This window comes from Alternaria rosae (assembly GCF_020736505.1).
Source record: "Alternaria rosae strain MPI-PUGE-AT-0040 chromosome Unknown BKA58scaffold_8, whole genome shotgun sequence".
NCBI classification, from domain to species: Eukaryota; Fungi; Ascomycota; class Dothideomycetes; order Pleosporales; family Pleosporaceae; genus Alternaria; species Alternaria rosae.
Window position 1 is genome coordinate 225,534 of NW_025763577.1, and position 20,851 is coordinate 246,384.

A 20,851-nucleotide genomic window follows, 5' to 3' on the forward strand; every position below is an offset into this window, starting at 1 on the left:
ATAAATGTACAAAGAACAAAGACTGAGAGAGGAAAAAGAAGGCGTAGTTCAAAAGAGGCTGTATATCCCTACTCCGCCCCCTTCATACGACCGAATCAACTTGTCCATGACTCAACTACCACATATCATCATCAGCCCTCTGACTCCTCTCTTCGTCCGAATAATTACTATACCCTCCTCCCCCTCCTTTACCAGATTGTCCCAGATAATTCTGCGTATTCGCTACACTATATCCACCACCACCACCACCGTTCGCACTATGATTCGAGTGGTGGGAGTCGCGTGGGTTCTGGTTGTAAGAGTTACCCTGGGATCCGCCTCTTGCATGTTGGCCGTTTTGCTGCTGCAGACCCCCGTTCGCTTGTTGTTGATGTACACTTGGCCATTCCTGGGATTTTTCGGATTGCTGCTCGTGCTGTTGCTGTTGCTGTTGCTATATATTCATTAGCTCGGAACTACATACTTAATTTCGTCATGTCTTACCTGCTGGTACCGCTGATACTGAGCGAACTCTTCAGGCTGCGACTGTTGTTGTTGTTGCTGCGGTTGCTGCTGCTGCTGCTGCTGCTGCTGAGATTGTTGAGCGGCCTGCTGCTGATGTTGCTGCTGTTGCTGCTCTTTCTTCTGCTGCGCGGCTTGTTGCTGTTGCTGAGCCTGTTGAGCTTGCTTTGCTTGCTTGGAGTTGCCGATGGAAATCTGCGGGTGCATTTGCTGGACCTTGGCGAGGTACGAGTACATGAAATTGGACAGCAAGACTTGGGAGTAGAGCTCGCGGCGGGGGTTCGCAAGCTTGATGTGGGCCATGCGGTATATCGCGCGTTCTTCTAGGATCGAGAATCGGGTCCAGTTGTAGTCGATGTCGGGCTTCAGGATGCGTGGCGGGGGCTCGGGCGATAATCCGCGTGAGGCGTTCTTCTTGTGAGACGATTCTTTCTCGCCCTTCTTCTTTCCTCCTCCAAAGATGGAGGATAGTAGTCCAGGCTCCTTCTCTTTCTTGCCTTCGCTAGATGTCTTTCTGGCGCTCTCCTTCTTCCGCTCTTCTTCCAGCTTGACGCTTTCGCGATCCAGCACTACGCTTTCTCGACCACGACCGCCTCCCTGTATCGATGTTTGCAGAAGGTCCAGTCTCGTGTCATCGTGACCCTTGTCCTTCTCCTTTTCTTGGGACTTGCTAAGCTTGTTCTTGACCTTCTTCGGGGCTTCCTTTTCTGTGTCTTTGTCTTTTGACTTCTTGTCTTTTTCCTTCTCCTTATCACCGCCAAACCAGCCCCAGCTCGTCTTCCTTTGCCCGCCCTCAGAGCCATCCTTATCCTTCTTGTCTTTCGCTTTCGGCTCGAGCTTCTTCTCTTCTGGTGCGTTTGGGATTATGGACAACGAGTCGATCCTGTTGTTCTGGCCGGGCATCGCTGAAGGATGCGCTACTAACTCATCGAAGGATTGCGCGGGCTTGATCGGGGACGACTGCGCAGCTTGAGCATGACGGTTCGGTCGACTCGACGACTGGGGCTGGCGCTGTTGTTGCGTAGCTTGTTGCTGAGGCTGAGGATAATGGCGAGGGCCTGCAGGTTGTTGCTGGGCTTGAGGCGGAGGTTGGCGGGAGGAGTGACGTTCGGGTAATTGAAACTGAGGTGTTCGATTTTGTTCTTGTGGCGGTGGTGTCTCGATGATCTGGGGTACCTGCTGCGACGGAGGGGTGTAGCCTGGCAGAGGTGCTGTCGTCCGGCCGTTGGAGGCGATTCTCGAATGGAACTGCCTGGGTTGCGGCGAACTTCGCTCCTGTTGTGATATGGGCTCTGTGGAAGCTGACCTGGGGTATTCCTCCGATGAGCCTGGTCTCTCGCCGCCATAGCTGGGAGATGTCCGCTTTGCCCCAGGCCGCGAGAAGTTGTTGGACGATCCCTCAAACGCCGAGTTAACGGGTTCCGACTGAACGCGTGCGAGACCTGGGAGTGGGGGGACTTCGGGTATGCTCTCGGTAGAGTGGACGGGCGACGTGGAGGGGGAGTCTTCTGTGTCTGTGTCTGCTTGTCGACCGGAGACGAGTCGCCGTGAGAGAGGCGGGCCGCCTTTCCGTAGACTGCCTCGTCTGTATGTAGTGTGTGTTGATCTCTTGAGCGTCCCCAGACCACGCATTTTGCTGCCCGGCACAATGGGCATGCCATCGGCGCCCTCTTCCCCTTCCCCGACCATGCCCTTTTGATCGATGCTCATCCGTCTTATCAAGGCCACCGGGTCCTCCTGTATGTGCTCAAGTTCCTGGAGGTTCGACAAGCCCCCGTTGGGCTGCGCGCCGGATCGCTTCCTCTCCAGCCTCTCGGCACCGTCCTTGTAGCCAGAGCCAGTATCAATCTGTCTGGATAGCATGGACTTCTTCCGCCGCAGCCCTCCACCTGAGCCCTGACGCCCCATGGCGCCATCCGGGGATAGCGAGTCGGAGTCTCCGGAGCGTCGTCTTGTCCTGTCAATCTTATCTTCAATGAACGTCTTGAACTCCATGGGCGCCAGTTCGGGATGCAGCCGTGCGGGTACCCAGAAAAGTTTCGATTCGTCTTCTTCCGACATGGCGGGTGGAGAGGGCGGTGAGTTTGCGGATTGGAACGAAGGTAGATCGGGATCGGCATTGTTAACGCCCATGGACATCCTCCGTATCGCCTGCAGGTTGCTCAGTTCCTGGGCGAGACCCGCAGGACTGTTCTCGTAGTCGAGATTATTCAGCGGGAACTGATGCGACGCCGTGTTCGAGTTGGAGCGGGACAGCGGAGGGGATATCTGGCCGCCATTTGACGGGTGTCGGCCGACAGAGGCCCGCTTCTGGCTCATGGTGGTGGTGCCATTGGGGCTTGTGGGCGTCGCGGGCTTCTCGAAGGATATCTGGGGACGCAGCGGGGACCTCGCGGGGGGCGCGTTGGGGAAAGGGTCGAAGGCCTCGAAGGCGCCAAAGGACTGGATCGAGTCGCCGTTGGGGCTGGGGACGAAGCTTAGGGGTCGCAGGCTGCGGCGGTTTGGGGCCTCCGTGTCGCTGTCGCCGCCGTACATGTCGCCTATGGCCTCGGTGACGTGGTGACTGTCATCGCTGATGGATATCTGCGGCGCATGCCCCCGGCGCGGCCCTGGGTTTCGCATCTGATATAGGCGGTCCAGCTCTCTGGCTCTGTCGGTTGCCTGTGGGGTACGAGACTTGGTCAGCTTGGGGGCTCCTTGGAACGTCGGGTTGGCGCCGCGGGCCTTTGCCGGACGAATACGCAGAGAAACGAAACAATGGCGACCTCAGACTTCCACCACAGTATATGATATGCGTGCCTGAGGTTAGACACGTGCGCGGCTAACTCACCATTTGCGAGGAGTGCGGAGGTGCGGGTTAGCACGATTGCCACGGCTTGCTTAGGGCGCCGAGGCGGTGCGGGCATCCAAGGGCCCAAGGTTTGCGAGGCGGACGAGTCGGGCTTGGGCGTGCTGCGTCGAAGGAGTAACAAGCACCATGATATCAGGGAGAAATAGTATAGGTAGACATTCGGTCGGTGATGCACATGTCCAGCACCTCCACTAACTACAAAGTCACTAGCCTTGAGCGCGCCCAAGATGCACGACTCGGCGCTCTTCAGCTGCTCCGCCACACAGGGGGGCATCACCACTGCGACAAGTGTTTGTCTGCCAGCAGGCGCCCTCTACCACCGCCGACGATCATGCGCGCCAAACAGCCAATCCATGTCCGCTTTACCCAACCTGTCGACTTTGATACCGCATTCAGGGTCCTGCTCAAAAACAACCAGAGACCGTTTCAACGTCTACAACCAAAAGGAACCCCTAATGGAGTTTTCACGGTTTCTGCAGCACGCGGGTATTCATGTTGTCACTGAATGTGATGCGTGGGAGAGACAAGAATAGCCGTCTTGTCTCAGACTACTCGCAGATCCCCGGACTAAGTGCATCATGAAGCACGTCGCTAGCCCACACCATTGTCAAGCGAGCTGTCACCCTCCGTCGCTCCAGCCCAACATCGTGATCCGATGCTAACTCACCGATATCATCTATCCACATATTGGCGCTACTCCGCGTCAGGCCGAAGCGCCAGGGGTAAATGTCCCTGCGTCTAGCTATTCGCTCGTGCCACTGAGACTTGTCTGTTGTACAACATAGCCGCACGCCAAGGTGATGTCATGCTTAAGCGCTGACCCTCCGCGCTGCCATTATCGTGAGTGCTGCATTGCCATCATCTCCGAAGCTTGGGAGTTTTCCTACTGCGAGTAGTTTGTCTATAGGGGTGGAAGTGGTGTGCTGCCCATGGTATATACAAGAAGCAAATATTCACATTCATGCCTGGCCCCTGGTCTCAGATCTCTCAAGTCGAAGCGCTGCTGCGTCTCCAAACGAACATCGCCGAAGCCACTGCGCACGTGACGGCTCCAAGCGCTAGGTAAAGATTGAGATAATCGTATCCGTCCTCTTCCTGCTTGGGGAAGGCTGTCGAGGGGTGGGTGGCGCTTTCAGCCAGCTATACAATGTTAGCTCGGTGAGATCAATTAGAGGACGTAGTACGTACGTGAACAAACAGCTCCGAGATGCTGTTCCACGTCGTGCTGACGTGCAGTGGCGGTGCCATTCTCAAGGCGCTGGTGTACTCGTCGGGCTGCTGCTCACATCGCTGCATCGTTTTGTCCTGGTCTGCCTTCAGGGCTGTGTAGACCGCTGGTAGTTGGTCGAGATGGGGGTACTTCTTCCGCAGCTCGACGACATGCGCAAAGCTTGTGGGGTCGCTCGAGTCGTATGTATAACACAACAGATCGCACGCGTCCAGCTTGGCCTGGTTTTCTAAAATCGCGGGTTCAAGTTCACCGAGCTCTTCTAAGATTAGGTAGCACTGCTTGCCACCTTTTAACTCGACGCTATTGACAGCCGAACGCGGTTTTATCGTGGGATGGTAGGTGTGGCTGAAAGGTCGCTGTAGGAAGGCAGACAGCAATGAGCTCTTTCCGCTCCCGCTCGACCCTATAACATAGCATAGGAAGACGTTGCGCTCAACGCGTCCAGGCTTCTTCCGTCGCTTCCTAGCTTTGGTCACCTTGAGTGCGCTGGTCGTGCCTCCGCGCTCGCCGCTCTCATATCCGAGGTATGCTAGGTACGCCAGAGTCGTCTTGGGCTCTTCAAAGGTAGTCATACTCCATTGCGCGAGCCAACCTTGTAGTGTAATGTATCCCGCTTCGTTGCGCACTGTACATGATGGGAACGCCGAGTCCACCCACGATATCGGCATGCCAGGGGTAGGCGCAAATAAATTCGCGAGTTCTCTGTCGTTAAGTCCTCCGTCATTGTCCATGTCGAACTTGAGAAAGAGGTCAACGAAGAAGCGGTAGCCAGACGGGCTGAGTTCGGCGGAGGAGAATTGAGGCACGTCGAACTTGGGATGGAGGAACGTATCCTGCAAACTAAGACTGTCGGTATAGTGGAATTTCCGCAGTATGATCCAGATGGTCTCGTGCCGCCCCTTCTCGGCGAAGATCTTGTTCAGGAGCAGGAACCCCTTCTCGTCCATTCCATGCTCTCCAGTCAGACCAGGGGCAAAGCGCTCCATCGACCTCTTTATGTTCATCAAATCGTCGTCCCCTAGCGGTTTCTCGAAGCACTTGATCTGGAAGTCGTGAATCTCCTGATCGTTCCAGTACCCATCTTTGTCCGTGTCGCAGAGGTGGAAGACGCGTTGTAGTGCAGACACGGCTGCTGGCTTGAGTGCATTCTCCTTGGAATCGTATAGAGGCGCTATCGGATGCGTGACAGCCTTTTGGCAGAGGAAGAAGACCTCGTTGATGTTGTGGTGATCTTTGGCGCTGGTGCGTATGCAGGAGTCGATCTCCTTGAACTCATTCATGACCGGTAGCATCTCCTCAGACACGACCTGCGAGGTTGTGCCATTCGAGGCTATGTCGGACTTGTTTGCGCACAGCACGACTGGCACATTGACGCCCAGCGAGCGGAAGTAGGGCATCCAGAACAGCGCCACTCTCTCATAGCTGTAGTGGTCCGAGTATACGAGTAGAATGACGTTCGATTTCCTGAGCTCTGTGCGGAGAGTGTGTCGTTCGTGGGGGAGGGCGGAGGTATCGACGATGGTGGTGGTGACATTATCGGGCGTCCCAAGCGTGGGCGGTAGCGTCACCTGAGGCAGGACGGGCTGGATTTTGGCTGTGACGAAGACGTCCTTGACAAGAGACGTGATGATGGAGCTCTTGCCGACGCCATCGTCACCGCAAAGACAGATCCGTACTGTGGCTGTTAGAGAGTGTGTTGTCGGGAAGGAGCTCCACATACCGGTCGCCATTTCTCGGCGGCATTATTGGTGCATCGGGGCAGGTGCGATGGAGGTAGCGAGTGAGGTTGGGAAACTGGGTCGGACCTGCCGTGAAGAATATTCAGACTTGTGCAATGTTCATTAAGACTCCGAGCGATTCGTGGTCAAGGCAGCACCAGTGGGCTGTCAGAAGGCTTGGCACACGTGGGAGACGATCGCAGCTTCCCCGCCAGCAGCCCCGCAAGATTGGTTGCTGGGAAGATGCGATGCCTCGACCGTTGGAGAGTGGCCCTGCAGATAGCCCGAACCCATGTCATGCCTCGTCCTCTCCACCAACGGCCAGCGGCATGGCAGACAATTAATAACACTGCCCAGTGCACGGAGCCATAAGGCGTCCGTCTCGTCTCCGCTTTCCACTTCCCCAATGGTTCCATGGCCCGCGCTCCCATGCCAGTCCCAGCCTACCTGCCGCGGGCCACAAGCTTCCTTCTCCGCGCGCGCCCAAATTGACGTATCTTGCCCTCTTCACACGCCGATGCCATAGCCGCGGTACTTGCTGGTGCTAATGTCTTAACCTTAACTCTACCCTGTCACTTCTAGCCAGGCACCGCGACTCCACCAGGCCCGATTCCAGCCGGTTCAAAGCCGTTAGTTAGTCCGCAACTGATTACACTGCAGCAGCTATGTTGTGAGTACCTGTCCTATCTCCAGCTGACCGCCAGTCACCCACCAATGGCAGCCCTATCATGCTCCACCCCCATCGGACGCGCGACTGATCAGTATACAGCGTCCTCCCTCCACCTCCACGCTATCCTGTCGGAGGCTACCCGGGCGCGCAGCCGGGCCAGCTTATCGAGACCAACAACACCCTCACCCATCCCACCGGTCCCGAGCACCAGCTGGTCGTTGGAGAAGGTAATTAACCAGCCTGGACCCTGCAGTCCTCGCCCTCACTGACGCTATGAAAGGTACCTATGTGCTGCGCGACGACCTCCACCTAGCTACGCCCCCGCCGCATCCTTCAGAGGCTCCCATCCATAACCCGAACCCGCTTGCGACGACAGTCTCTCCTCCCACAGCTGGCACGAAGCTCTCGCTGGTCGCCCTCGCGCCCCGTCAGCCCTCGCAGTCGCAACTCCACAGATTCGGCACGCGAACGAGCACCCGGTCGCAAGTGCCCGCGAGCATACAGGAGTCGCCGCACGAAAGCAACAGCCAGGCGAGCGATGGCGGTTCATACAGCGCCAATGGCATCGTGTCGTCTCCGCTGGATGGGCTGAAAACACCCGTGTTTGGTGAAGGCAACACGGCGCTGGCAGTCATCAATGGCAAAGACTCCAAGGATCCTACTAAGAGGCGGAAACCGAAGAGCAACATTGTTAAGAGCAACTCGTCCTTCGTATCCAGAGTCATTCCCCATGAGGCCCTGACGAAGCGATTGCAGGAACACAACCCCAATGGTCTCTATGCTTTTGCAAACATCAACCGCGCATTCCAGTGGCTGGACTTGACATCGCCTACCAAGGACGAACACTTGACCAAGATCCTCTTCACCAAAGCGCACGCACTATGTCACGATATAAACCAGATCACAAAAGGTCCGAATCATCTTGACATCATCATGGGCTTCTCGACAGGCGACATAATATGGTACGAGCCCATGTCGCAAAAGTACGCGCGCATCAACAAGAACGGCGTCATCAACAAGACCGCCGTGTCGGATATACGGTGGTTGCCGAATAGTGAGAACCTGTTCCTAGCAGCGCACATGGACGGCAGTCTGGTGGTGTATGACAAGGAAAAGGAGGACGCCGTGTTCGTGCCAGAAGAAGCCGTCACATCTCCTAGCGAGAATGGGCTGACGGATCAGGAGAAGAAGCTGAAGCACCTCTTAACCGTTAAGAAGTCTGTCAACTCGAAGAACCAGAGAACGAATCCTGTGTCTTACTGGCAAGTTTCCAGGTCAAAGGTCAATGCTTTCGAGTTCTCGCCCGATCGACGTCATCTCGCTGTTGTGTCCGAGGACGGGTCCTTCAGGATCATGGATTTCCTTCGCGAGAAGCTGCTCCACCATTACATGAGCTATTATGGCGGCATGATGTGCGTGTGCTGGTCGCCTGACGGTCGCTATGTCGTCACAGGAGGGCAAGACGATCTCGTCTCGATATGGTCTTTGGAAGACAGCATGCTGGTAGCGCGTTGTCAAGGCCACAATTCATGGGTGACGGCAGTGCAGTTCGATCCATGGCGATGCGACGAGCGCAATTACCGTATCGGCAGCGTAGGAGAGGACTGTCGCTTGTTGCTGTGGGACTTCAGCGTCGGTATGCTGCACAGGCCGCGAGCGGTAAGTGCAGTCGTTGAAAGCGACAGTTGTGATGGCTAACGTTGATGTAGGCGTCTGTGCGACAGCGCGGTAGCATCGCCTCGTCGAACCTCAAGATGCAGCGCACACAAACGGGAGGCAGTTCAGTAAATAGGCTACGGTCGAACTCCAACCTCACATCGGGCAGCATGACGGACGAGGAAGAAATAGTGGTGCATCCCGTGGAGCCTCGGGCACGCACGGCCATGCTACCTCCAGTGCTGGTGAGTTTGGCCTGAAACCTCAACATCAATTTCTAACCGCCAATACCCATAGGCAAAATCCGTCCACGAGCACCCACTGTGCTGGCTAGGCTTCGAAGAGGACTGCATCCTGACCTCATGCAAGAACGGTGAGTCCCATGAGCAAAGTTTTCGTTCAAATCACCTCATATCCACCCGTTACGCGCACGTTGCACCATGATCTGCGATAAGGGCGGGTTTCTACTGCGGCGCAGGTGGCCGTGCGCAGGAACACCCGTCTAGTGGCACACAGGGATCCGCCGACGCATTTGTTGAGTTCGCGATGGGCAAAAACGAGAGATAAGGAAGTGGATCGCTGACAGTTTGTATCGCAGGCCACATCCGGACTTGGGACCGACCGAAAGAGGGTGCTGGGAATGACGACAGCAGTACGTCTGCGACCGCAAACGGGAACCATGCATAGGACGCGGTATTTGGATCTGCATAAGACGTTATCGCGCGATTGAATTTTGGTGGTGGTAGTGGCGGGATCGGAGGTCTTGGTAGACGCTCCTAGTAGTCGGAGCCAGCATTCGTGTGCACTTTGCTGCATACTTACCACTACAGTCTAGGAAGCAAACAGTCTCTAAGATAATGTATACTTCCACTGAAAGTATAAAATGCAATCCTTGAAATTGTGGATCTCTGGGAACGGCGCGCCACACGAATTCTATCGGAGGAGGTTGGACCTCCGATATATTCCGATATCAGTTTGACATGTGCCAGACGGTTCAGCCCTACCTGCACGTCTTCCTTGCATGCGCGGGCGAAGAAGCTTCTTTGTTCTAGAACACCCAGTACATATCCGTTACAAAAATCAAGTTTCCTTATCTCCACCATGTACCATTACGGCAAAAATCACGACCATGAGGACCACTGGTTTCCGGCCGGTAACTAACCATGTCTCTTACGTTCACGACATCGGAGCATGTACTAGGACGGTGGATACACGCGGCGGCGCATGCGGGAATTACTGTAGTCGCTTTGAGAGAAGCGACTGTGGGTCTGTATAAGGTACGTACATGTACATGGCTATGATGAGGCTCTGCTTGCATTACCCACAGTTGCGGCAATGCAGGTCTAGCCGCAGATTTTCGTGACCGTGCCCGCTCGGACCGAGATTAAGGTAGGCGTAGAGTGGTGTCGTAGTGTAGGAGAGGCTGGTGGCTACCACCAAGGTTTCAGCGTGGCGGTCAACACAGCTGTGACGGCGACGGCGTGACTGGATCGGTGATGCGTTGAGTTGAGACGGAGTCAGACTGCCGTGAGAGAAACTCGCGCACGAACGATGGTTCACACGCAAATAACACCGCAACTCAAACCTAGATAGCCATACCCCTCTATCGTGCGACGACACGCAATACGCATGCACACCCTCCACCTAATCCCTCCACGTCAGGCGACCCTCGTTCGAGCAGAATGCCAGACTCGACGATAGTATTCGTCGACGTTGGAACCGGCGAGGTGCATTCGCACGTTTCGGAATTTCAGCTGCAGGTTGGCCGATGCTGCAAGATGGGCGGCAACCATGCCAGGTGTGGCGCAATCGCAGGCTATGCGTAAGAGGTAGAAGCACTAGAAGGCTGGGTACCATGTGGAGATACTTCGGGAGAGCCGCAAGCAAAACCCTGAAGGGCTTAGAGGGCGATGTGACTCCAAGCGAGGGAGAGGAATAGTGGGTGATGTCGGGTTTGTTGGATAGGCTGTAAGACGGAGTTATTCATGATTGTATTCGAGTGAGTTACTCTGGACGCGCGTAATCAATGTCTCCGAAGGCTACTTGCACAGGCGGATTAAGGCTGCGCTGCTATCGCCATGGCCGCCGTTCGCGGTGGCTTCTTATCGGAACACCTTCTTTGGGACGGCCCCTGCTGCCAGCCCTGGCCTGCCAATGCGACGCCTAATGGGTGCGCCAGAAAATTCTAAGACAAGAGCGCAACCAGGAGCGCGCTAGACCAGCGACTACAATGATGCGAGCAGGCCTACAAGACTTGTCGTCTCCACTTTTGCCCATGAGCTCATCAGGGTGCAGGCCGCCCTTGCCCGCTTTATCCCACGCGCACCAGCTAACATGGTATATCTAACGCGGTACCTACACGCGGCCGCGGCCAGCTGAGTAGAGTCCCGCCCATACTTTACTTTGGTTGCATATCTGTGACGTGCGTCGCTGTCTGTGTCTACTTCCTCCCACGCTTCTTCTTCTCAGCATCTCTCAGCTTGCTGACTGCATCGCCGACCCCATTCGCATATTATACCACCTACGCCTGCTATAAGTAGAAGGGTACATTGTCGCTGGTTACATTTCTACAACCGAGAAACCTCTAAACACCTTTTCGGTGGTGTTTGGTACGACTCACAAAAAACGACCCTCGTTACATCATGCCTCGCCCAGGTGTCGGGGTCTTCGGCAGACATGCCGTGCCCACCCTGGAGATCAAGTACGCTTCTACCACCGCCAAACCTCAACATGGCGATATCTAACACACTCTCAGGCCGGAGTCGCCTTTTGTGGTCTTCTATGGAGAGTCGTCCGAGTCGCATGAGACGGAGCTGAGGGGCAAATTGATTCTAAACAACCCAGAGTCCATGTCAGTGAGGAGCTTGCGAATAACTCTCACTGGCACACGGAAAGTCTCGTACGGTAACACCCCTTTCTTGAGGTTTACCAGAATCGCATGCTAATTGGCCGTCCGCGCAGATGGCATTTGACCAACACCGTCAGCCCGCAGCCGATTACGCAAAAGACCAACTTCCTCGTCGAAGAACTCCACCTCTTTCCCGTCGACGTTGGCAGCAAGACCAAAGCACACAAGCTCAACGCCGGATACCATGAGTGGGATTTCAAGTTCAAGATGCCGCCCAACCTCGACCAGAGCGTCGAGGGACTCCCGACAAATTGGGTGGTATATAGTCTGAAGGCCCACGTGGATAGAGGGTACATGAGCAAGCAGCTCAGTGCTACGGCGCACATCCGCGTCATTCGCACGCTCGGACGCGACATGCTCGAATCCATGCCTATGGAGCAGATTAACGAGGATATCTGGGCGAACAAGCTGGCCTATAAGATTACGGTCCCGCAGAAGAATTACATTGTCGGAACGTCGATAACGGCCGATTTCGTATTGATCCCTCTGCGCAAGGGCGTGGAGATTTCGACAATCAAGATGGAGCTGATAGAATCGCGGCAATTGTTTGCCGACTACGCTGGCCGCCGGATAAGCCACAACAACGACATCCAGGTTGCGGTTACAGAAGGCGACATGCCCGAGAACTCTGCGCGCAGGGTCCCAGACGGAACAGAAGACACAGATGCTCTATTCGACGAGTCGCATCGCTTTTCCATGACGCTCGACTTACCGAAGTCACTCAAGAACTGCCGGCAATCCGTGGACACAGAGAACATACGGTTAACGCACAAACTGCGTTTATACGTCAACCTCAAGAACCCCGAAGGCCACACCAGCCAACTGCTAGTAAAGAACCACGTCCACCTCTTCATCTCACCAAACCTCCCACCAAACGAGGACCAAAGCGTAGTTGTCGACCAAAACATCCTAAACCAACAAGCCATCCAAGACGAAGTCAACCAAAACGCGCCTCCCACATACGGGCTCCACCAACTCGACTCCCTCTACAACGACATCGACCCCTCTGGCTTCATGACCCCCGGCGGCGTCCACAGCATGATGAACAGCGGGGCTAACACGCCTTTCTATGCGCAATCGCGGCGCGGCTCAGCCGAAGACCTCACCTCCCTTGACGCAGCAGTCCATCAACCCGGCGGTGGCGCCTCCGCAGCCGCCCTTCAACATCGCCTCGCAAACCTCAGCATGAATCACTCCGACCGCCCCACCCGCTTCCAACCCAACCGCCAACATTCGTCTGGCGAAAGTACACCCGCCCACACCAACAATACAGAACAAGCATATTTCGATCTTCCCCCTTCGAACTACGACATGGACGCCCTAGCCCGCACGCCCAGCTATAACACCGCTGTGCGTACGCCTGCTGGTTCACGTACCCCCGGTGGTATGGATATGGATCTCCCAAGCTATGAGATTGCTATGAGTAGACCCAGTTCTCCTAGTAGGAGTCGCGGTAGTAGGGGCACGACACCTAGTCCGACAAGGAGTCTCGATACGTTGAATGAGGAGACGTATCGGAATACGCAGATGAATAGTCGGAGGCAGAGTCCACGGACGGCTAGTCCGAGCAGTGACGGGAGGTAGTGGGACCGTTTACTGCGTTGGATGGTGGATCAGAGGGGGCTTGTTGTTTTGCTCCGCTGGCTTTTCGACTTTATTTTCATCGCATGCGTTCCTTGTCATCGTTATGGTCATGATCACGAGCGCGTGTTAGACGCAGAGACGTATGTTTATTTTTTCACTTCAAGATTTGTATAGATATAGATTTAGACTTTTACTTTTGGTCTTGTCATAGGGCTTCACCACTCTCGATTGGGTTGGGCTGGGTTGGGTTGGAACAGAGGTATTAGAGGAGGGAGGATACCCCACGCGCATCTTTTTTTTTTACTACGCATAGTAATTACATACATCATTACACTCCATTCATCATCTATCACATCTGCTTGATCTGCATCTTCCATCCACTATCCACTATCTACAAGGTGGCTGTGACGTAGCAGATGACCTTGGCGTCGCCTGACTCGTGCTTCACAATCTCTACAAAGTAGGTAATGACATGTCTTACAGCGACTGACTCGACGTATAGTCATTCTTGGGGTAAACGTGGGATTGGTATACCTAGGTTGGTAACAAGCACTGCAAGATGGTCACGCGTAGGCGAGAATTAAAGTAGATCTTCCACCTCTCACATCGCCAAGCTGTCATCGGATCGTGTATGTCGGGTAAACTCCGGGATGTTCGGGCAGCAGACCGAGACGTGACTGTCGGTGGGGCTAGCATGGCTTTGGTAGGACATCCGCAATGCCAATCATTCCAAACCAGAGCCTCAGTGTCTTGGCTTAATGGCGAGGTTGAACCGGACTGGGTAGCGTGTGATGTTTCAGATTTTTCGTTTACCCTGGAGTCGTGTTGACCCACTTCCCAGCATCGATGCAACGGTGATGTGCACGGAGAACAAGCTTGAGGGGAAACTTCGCCATCACCGCCAAAGTCATCTCAAGTACCAAGTCCAGTATATCCAACATCATGACTCATTATAAACGTCGCCATATACACTCATCCCCCTCCACATCTCTATACCTACCCCCCCCTACATCCCTCAAATCTAACACCATCCTCACGAAGGATAATGCTCAAACAAGAACCCCGCCGCCATCTCCGTATTCCCATCCGTGGCATTCAACGCCGCGAGCGCCTCCTGCCTGCTAAACCCCAAAACAACCAACTTCTGCACCTCTTCATCCGGCCAAGCTGCCCTCGCAGCAGGAAGGTTACTAACCATATTGCGAATCTGATCAGCCGTGATATTCTGAAGTCCACTTCCACCCCCAGCCCCGGCTCCACTCGACGAAGACGTAGGCGTCGTATCTAGGTCGACTTCCGTTCGTAGCACCCGTCCTAGCGCTTTAACCCACCCGGCTTGAACAGTATCGTTGTTGAGTTCGAGGGAGGAGACGTGTGTGATATCGTCGTCGCAGTCTCCGGCGTTGAAGTACTCCCATCCCATTACGCCTCCAAACCCCTTCCCCACATTCCTGTATTTCTGCCGTAACCTCTTCACATTCTCGGCCAGGCGCCCCACGCCTATGTGCCCAGCCCCATTCCGTGGATTCGTTACTACGCCCATAACGACCTTCTCTGGTTTCCACCCGGCGGCGATAATAGCATCGTACCACGCCGTCGTCCCTGCGTCGCCCCAGCCACAGTAGAATTGCGTGTTGTACCAGCTTATCTCTTTACCGTAGACGCTGCATTCGAGCTCCGGGTAACTAAAGCCTGATAAATGGGGCAGGGTTGGGTGTAAAGGGTTGGGGGAGGGCCCGCTGGCGAGCATAGGGCGAGGGGGGCGGAGGTGTGCGGGGATGTTGGGGTCTGGGATTAGGGCTGTAGCCACGGGAGCGAGGGTTATCAAGAATTCTGGTCCGAAGTCGGACCGAAGGCGCGAGATCAGGCGTGTGGTGGTGGACAGAGTGGTTTCTTCTTCGATGTCGAGGTCGAGGCCTGAGAGGGAGTGCGTGGCTATTAGGGCGGCGAGGGGGGTGTAGTATGCTTCGAACCGTGGGATCGTTAGCTTTATGCTTCTGAGGAATGGTGAGGCAGGATGGTAGCATACACTCTCTTCGTCTCCGCTCAACTTCTCGAAACTCCCCTTCGCTGCTCCGCCTAGCATACCCAATACCTTGACCCCGCTACCCTGTAACCAATTTACCTCGCCCCATAGCTGATCATACCTCTTATCATCCGGCCGGTGGTCGTTCAGCGTAATATTCCCCGGACCGTCGTTGAGGTGGATCGCCGCTACAATCACATGTGTGATGCCCGTGTTATTCGTAAGCAGCGGAAGCAACGAGTGGTAATTGCCGTTTGAGTCGTGGAAAGTCTGGTGGTAGACGATGAGACGTGGGCCGGTGGATGGCGGAAGTAGTTTCGGTAGGGAAGTCATTGCTGAGTAAGTGGAAGAAGCGTGGTGAGCAGACCACGGGGTTGGAGACCTGGTACGTGGACGCGTTCCTGCAGGTCCGTAGGGCTGAGGTGGGGCAGCCGCGCTACGTCATTCATCGACACCAGGGGCATCATCGCGAGTCAGCACAAAACATGAAGACGATGAGAGATACGGTAGGTGGTTGTATGTAGTATTGTATGCATGTACTCTGTAACATATCCTGACCGGAACGCCGTTTGCTGTCCGATAAGGGTACAGCCCCAATCCTTGTAACCAGAACAAAGCAGGAAAGCTCCTAGACACTAACGTCTCGTATTGCTCACCAATCATGCAGACCACTCAATGCGTAACAGTCGTAGCATCCCCCTGGGACAGGCTAGTGGTAGCCGTTGCTGTATTCGTGTCGTGTGTCACCGTTCATTCCGCCAAAGTACGGGTGGATGACCGTCTGCTTTGCTGAGATGCGGCCGGCGGGGTCGTAGACAAGCAGCGCATCGAGGAGGTCAAGGCCTACCTCGTCGAGGTTGGTGACTATGTTCGCGACGTCTGTCCGGCCCCACTTGGGGAACGAGGGCTTGAAGTCGGGGAAGGAGGTGACGCCGGGCCAGTCCTGCTCGTTGGGTGTGCCGAGGATACTAAATACGGTTAGTGTACGATAATAGAATAGATGTATCAGAGCGCATACCGGAAGATCTTGAAGATTTCGTCAATCTCCGAATCACCAGGGAATAGAGGCTTGCGCGTGCACATCTCGGCGAAGATGCAGCCAACAGACCACATGTCCACACCAGTTGAGTATTGGCGGCCACCAAGAAGAATCTCCGGAGAACGGTACCATAGCGTGACGACCTATTACATGTCAGTTAAACCCAAGTCACATACGCGGTATTCATACCTCGTGGGTGTATGTTCGCAGCGGAACACCAAACGCACGCGCCAGACCGAAATCCGCCAACTTGAGATTACAGTCCTTGTCGATGAGCAAGTTCTGCGGCTTCAGATCACGATGCAGCACGCGATGAGCATGGCAATACCGCACACCCTGACACAGCTGCATCATAAACTTCTTAACCATCTTGTCGTCCATGCTCAGGCTCTGTCCAGCCAGTCCAGAGCCCTCTGGCAGCGCCTTGCCCCGTCCGCCCTGACTGACCGGCAGCGCCTCCATGTACTTCTTCAGATCCAGATCCAAGAACTCGAAGACGAGGTATAGCTTGTGGCCGTCGGCGTGTACGATGTTGAGGAGGCGCACAATGTTGGGGTCGTTCATCTCTTTGAGGAGTGAGATCTCGCGGATGGCGGTTGACGGGACGCCTTCATCTTCGGCCTCGAGGCGGATCTTCTTGAGGGCGACGATGCGCTGGTCTTTGGTGGTGAGGTCGCGCGCCTTGTAGACAACTCCGTAGGTTCCTGGGATCATGTAAGTATGCGCATAGGAAGCCGTCGAGGAATAGCGTACCCTCTCCGACCTTCTCCAACTTCTGGTAGTTCTCCATTGTGGCGGGCTGGGTATTGCGATTGCTTCAGACGACAAGCGGTCAAGCGTGTTTAGGTGGATCGCGGGAGATGCTGTTTCGCCGCGAGTCTGAATTATTCCCGATTCGAAGTGAGGCGAGGTCGTTGGATGCCTCTCGTGTGTACCTGTGGTTAGTACGTGCGGGCAGAGAGGAAGGTGCAGCGGGGAGCAGGGGACGAGGGTGTCTGGTGTTAGGAAATTCGAGATGTAAACACCCTTGACGCATCGGGCAACGCGCACCCGTCAGCCACAAACGCGAGCTTAGTCAACAATACCTCCCACGTTTCTACAGCCCCATCATCATCAACAACAACATCTACCCGTGGATCCTGCTCACGATTATCTACGCATATATAATCGGTTTCCCACGACTCTCTGCTTGCAAGACTACACACAAAATGCACCACCTAGACCCCCATGAACGCCCTCCAGATAGCATACGAAGCGTATACAAAAAGTACCAAAAAATGAAAGCAAAAGACATAGATCTAGATGGCGAGATCATCGACCTCTCAAGCGACGCCTCCGCGTCATCAAACCCCAAAGTGCGCGTAGTAAAAGAATACACCGCAGAAGACCTGACCGCCATTTTCAAGTCTTTCGCCGGTGAAGACGGGGAACAACTGCAAGCCACGGATCTGCCAAGATCAATACCCGTTTACGAGCACGAAGATCTTCCAGGTAGGACTTCCCATGTTCTGAATAAAATGAATTGTTTCTCTTTTGACACTCTGAATTTGCGTTTCGATGTCATTTCATATCTGTCTTTACTTGGTCCTGACGGGTAAGACAGGCCTCCACATAACCCCCTCCCTCCTCCCCCTCTCTGTACAATCCACTCTCCTATCAACCCTCCTCCACCGCTCCCTCTCCTCCCCCTCGCACCTAACAAACATACACACCCACTACACCCTCTCCTACCCCTCCTCCTACTCCTCTTTCTTCTCCCTCTCCCCCTCCTCCCCTGTCCCCATCGCCCACCCCATCGACCCCACCATCCACAAACCCCTCAGCATATCCCAAATTTTGAACAAGAAACTGCGCTGGACAACGCTAGGCGGTCAGTACGATTGGACCTTGAAACGCTACCCCTCCACTCCTCCACCGCCATTCCCTCCTGATGTAAAAGAGCTATTAGAAGGACTGTATCCCGCAACGAAAGCAGAAGCCGCAATCGTGAACCTGTATTCACCAGGAGATACATTGAGTGTGCATCGCGATGTCGCAGAAACCAGTAACACAGGACTCATCAGCGTGAGTCTGGGGTGCGATGCGATTTTCGTCTTGGGGACTACAGTGACGACAGAAGAGGAGGGAGAAGAGAGGATAGAGGAGAAAATCGTAACGTTAAGACTGAGGTCAGGAAGTGCGGTGTATATGAGTGGGGAGTCGAGGTTTGCGTGGCATGGGGTTCCGCAAATAGTAGCGGGGACGTGTCCGGAGGGTTTGAGAGATTGGCCTGCTGCAGCAGAAGGAGGAGGAAGAGGGGAAGATACTGGAGGAGGAGAGTATGAAGCGTGGAGGGGGTGGATGGCGAATAAACGGGTGAATTTGAATGTGAGGCAGATGTGGGATTAATCAATCACTCGACATTACTAGACAGTCAAGTGAGAAATATAAAAGCATTATCATGTATTAGTACTATTCAAAGCAAAAGGGGTATGTATGTATATATATCCATCCATCCGTCATCATCTCATCAACTCTTCATCAACGAGCAACGACCACAGCGTCACCTTCGTATCAACGTCCACAGCCTCATCAGACGTGCATGTAACGATCATGAGACTTTCTCACTAGTATTTTGCCGGCTCGCCTGGGACAGCACTACCAGGTGCCGTTGTCGCGCTGCCTGGCACGGCAGAAGCAGGCGCACTAGTACCACCCGTGACGGCAAGGTCAGCCGTGTTTGTACCAGTGCCCTCTAGACCCGTGGTTTGAATAGGAGCAGGCTGCGTCTTCTCCTCTGGGTACATGTTCTGGGGGCTGGTGTCGCCAGAGACGGGGCTGGTGGGTACGTCGTTGGTGACCTTGCCGGCAGCCCCGCTGATGACCTGCCACCACTGCTCTGCCGCCTGTGGGGTGTGTGCCTTGAATGCGAACTCGTGCGTCATGGAGAAAGCACCGCCGATCTTTCCCTTGGACACGTCCTTGCCCTTGACATTGAACTTTTGTCCGTTGACGGCGCCGATCATGCAGTCGGGGATGTAGAGAGACAGTTCGGGGACTGGGTCCTTAGCGAAGTCGTCGTCTGTCTTGAACTCGTGGAGGAACTTGGAGGGCGTCACGACGTAGTAGTTGGTGTCATAGGAGCGCATGATCTTGCCCTTCTTTTCAAGCGAGCCGGAGATGAGGGGCTGCGTCGCGCGGTGGTTCTGGTTGGGGAAGCTGATGTCGGAGAGTGTGCGGGCTGGGGCCGCGGGATCGATCAGGACAGTGTTGTTGCGCTGGATGAAGCCGTTCCATTCGAAGTCCTGGGGGATGCGCTGGGATGTGCCAACCATGTCATCGTATGCGGCCTTGGTGTGCTCGGCCTGGGTGTTGACAACTTGCAGGAATTGGCCCATGCCAGACTGGATGGTCTGGATGATGTGGGCCTCGAACTGGGCGAACGAGTTCTGCACACTGATCAAGTCCTGGCGGTTGTTGTTCTCCTCCTGCACTTGCTTGTGTAGGCGGTGGTTGACGCCGCGCTGAAGGATGTAGGGGTCGTCGGTAGCCTTCATGTTGCCGCTGTGCGAGTCAAAGACTGCGGTGTGCTGGCCGAGAAGCTCAATATGCTTCTGGGTGTGCAGGCGAGCCTTGTCGACGGCCTTGCTGCCCTTGCCAGCTCCTTTGGTGAGCTCCTTGCTCTTGTTCTTGATCTCGGTGTGGAGGCGGTCGAAGATGGGGAGGACGGCGCCTTTGAGCTGCTTTGCGGTCTCGTAGTGTTGGTTGGAGATGCCCTGCCATGGTTAGACATAGAACTGGCACATGATATGCAAGATGCCTTACCTGTGTGTTTGACCTGATGTTCTCGAACATGCCCGCAATACCACCGAGCGACTGATCGAAGTGGTGGCCCTCCTTCAGGGGATCCTTGACCGTCTATTCAATGTCAGTAGCGGTATCACTATCGCATTGAGTCGACCAACCTTCAAGACGCGCTCATACTCCTTGCCGTGTGCGTGGTTTGTCTTCTCGGTTGCTGTGACATAATCCTCGAGGTAGGCGACGGCGTGCTTCCAAGCTTGCAATCGCTCCGCAAAGAGCTTTGTGACCTGAGCACATGTTAGGGGCTTTCCCTCTGATCGATCTTCAGACTGCTCACCTCTGAGGTATCCTCTCCTGGGATGGCATCATCGTCGGCAGATCGGTTGGTGAGGCTGCGCGTGGGCATCTCAGTCGTGGCAGAGGTGGGCGCAGACATATTGCAGGTGTGTCGTGGTGCTAGAGGAACAGGGTGCAGTTGTGGAACGTGTCTTCGCAAGTGTAGGTGGTAACGTTGTTGTTGCTGCTGTGAAGCTTGACGACGCGGCTAGCGAGATTTAGTTGGTGAAGGCGGGGTTCGCGTTCTTTCGGAAATGAGCCCGTCTAGTATGTGCTGCACGAGGGTCTTTTATAAAGATATGTTATATGGTTGGATTATTTTTCAGGGTAAAATCAGGGTCCAGGGAGGGGTTTAAGTTTGATTCAAGCTCCGTGGGCGGATCTAGATCGACACGCCCAACTCACGGAGAAGCAGGGTACGATGAGGGTTTGGCTGGACCTGTGACGTCAACGCTCGAAGCTTTAGTCTAGATCCACGCGGGATCTTCACCAGGAAAAGGGTTTGAACAGCTGCTGCGCCACGATCCTAGGGGTGATCGCGGGACAGA

The 20,851-nt window shown here is 54.9% G+C and overlaps 7 protein-coding genes across 7 annotated transcripts; 3 read left to right on the forward strand and 4 right to left on the reverse strand.

Annotated features, from left to right (window-relative positions):
* Nucleotides 1–59: 59 nt before the first annotated feature.
* BKA58DRAFT_221477 (uncharacterized protein) lies at nt 60–3,322 on the reverse strand. Its single transcript, XM_046166257.1, has 2 exons — nt 484–3,322; nt 60–433 (listed from the first exon to the last, which is right to left on the reverse strand). The coding sequence occupies exons 1-2, from the start codon at nt 3,121–3,123 to the stop codon at nt 116–118; spliced, it is 2,958 nt and encodes a 985-aa protein (XP_046022385.1). The 5' UTR covers nt 3,124–3,322; the 3' UTR covers nt 60–115.
* A 776-nt stretch (nt 3,323–4,098) lies between these two features.
* BKA58DRAFT_221398 (mitochondrial Rho GTPase 1) lies at nt 4,099–6,778 on the reverse strand. The gene is made up of 3 exons (XM_046166255.1): nt 6,304–6,778; nt 4,541–6,258; nt 4,099–4,492 (listed from the first exon to the last, which is right to left on the reverse strand). The coding sequence occupies exons 1-3, from the start codon at nt 6,311–6,313 to the stop codon at nt 4,340–4,342; spliced, it is 1,881 nt and encodes a 626-aa protein (XP_046022386.1). The 5' UTR covers nt 6,314–6,778; the 3' UTR covers nt 4,099–4,339.
* A 71-nt stretch (nt 6,779–6,849) lies between these two features.
* On the forward strand, nt 6,850–9,552 carry BKA58DRAFT_221499 (WD40-repeat-containing domain protein). The gene is made up of 6 exons (XM_046166258.1): nt 6,850–6,971; nt 7,071–7,198; nt 7,252–8,630; nt 8,681–8,872; nt 8,925–9,000; nt 9,226–9,552. The coding sequence occupies exons 1-6, from the start codon at nt 6,967–6,969 to the stop codon at nt 9,312–9,314; spliced, it is 1,869 nt and encodes a 622-aa protein (XP_046022387.1). The 5' UTR covers nt 6,850–6,966; the 3' UTR covers nt 9,315–9,552.
* A 1,505-nt stretch (nt 9,553–11,057) lies between these two features.
* Nucleotides 11,058–13,227, forward strand: BKA58DRAFT_221503 (carbon catabolite repression protein cred). The gene is made up of 3 exons (XM_046166259.1): nt 11,058–11,328; nt 11,383–11,526; nt 11,589–13,227. The coding sequence occupies exons 1-3, from the start codon at nt 11,270–11,272 to the stop codon at nt 13,117–13,119; spliced, it is 1,734 nt and encodes a 577-aa protein (XP_046022388.1). The 5' UTR covers nt 11,058–11,269; the 3' UTR covers nt 13,120–13,227.
* Nucleotides 13,228–14,152: 925 nt separating this feature from the next.
* On the reverse strand, nt 14,153–17,245 carry BKA58DRAFT_365256 (kinase-like domain-containing protein; the record flags this gene model as incomplete). The annotated part of the gene is made up of 7 exons (XM_046168867.1): nt 16,938–17,245; nt 16,374–16,888; nt 16,164–16,327; nt 15,924–16,113; nt 15,802–15,854; nt 15,149–15,581; nt 14,153–15,106 (listed from the first exon to the last, which is right to left on the reverse strand). The coding sequence occupies exons 1-7, from the start codon at nt 16,972–16,974 to the stop codon at nt 14,153–14,155; spliced, it is 2,346 nt and encodes a 781-aa protein (XP_046022389.1). The 5' UTR covers nt 16,975–17,245.
* Nucleotides 17,246–17,285: 40 nt separating this feature from the next.
* BKA58DRAFT_430991 (uncharacterized protein) lies at nt 17,286–18,572 on the forward strand (the record flags this gene model as incomplete). Its single annotated transcript, XM_046173083.1, has 2 exons — nt 17,286–17,675; nt 17,788–18,572. The coding sequence occupies exons 1-2, from the start codon at nt 17,393–17,395 to the stop codon at nt 18,570–18,572; spliced, it is 1,068 nt and encodes a 355-aa protein (XP_046022390.1). The 5' UTR covers nt 17,286–17,392.
* Nucleotides 18,573–18,681: 109 nt separating this feature from the next.
* On the reverse strand, nt 18,682–20,596 carry BKA58DRAFT_221515 (uncharacterized protein). The gene is made up of 4 exons (XM_046166260.1): nt 20,305–20,596; nt 20,129–20,254; nt 19,989–20,081; nt 18,682–19,939 (listed from the first exon to the last, which is right to left on the reverse strand). Exons 1-4 carry the CDS (start codon nt 20,401–20,403, stop codon nt 18,791–18,793), a joined length of 1,467 nt encoding a protein of 488 aa, XP_046022391.1. The 5' UTR covers nt 20,404–20,596; the 3' UTR covers nt 18,682–18,790.
* Between the last annotated feature and the right edge of the window lie 255 nt (nt 20,597–20,851).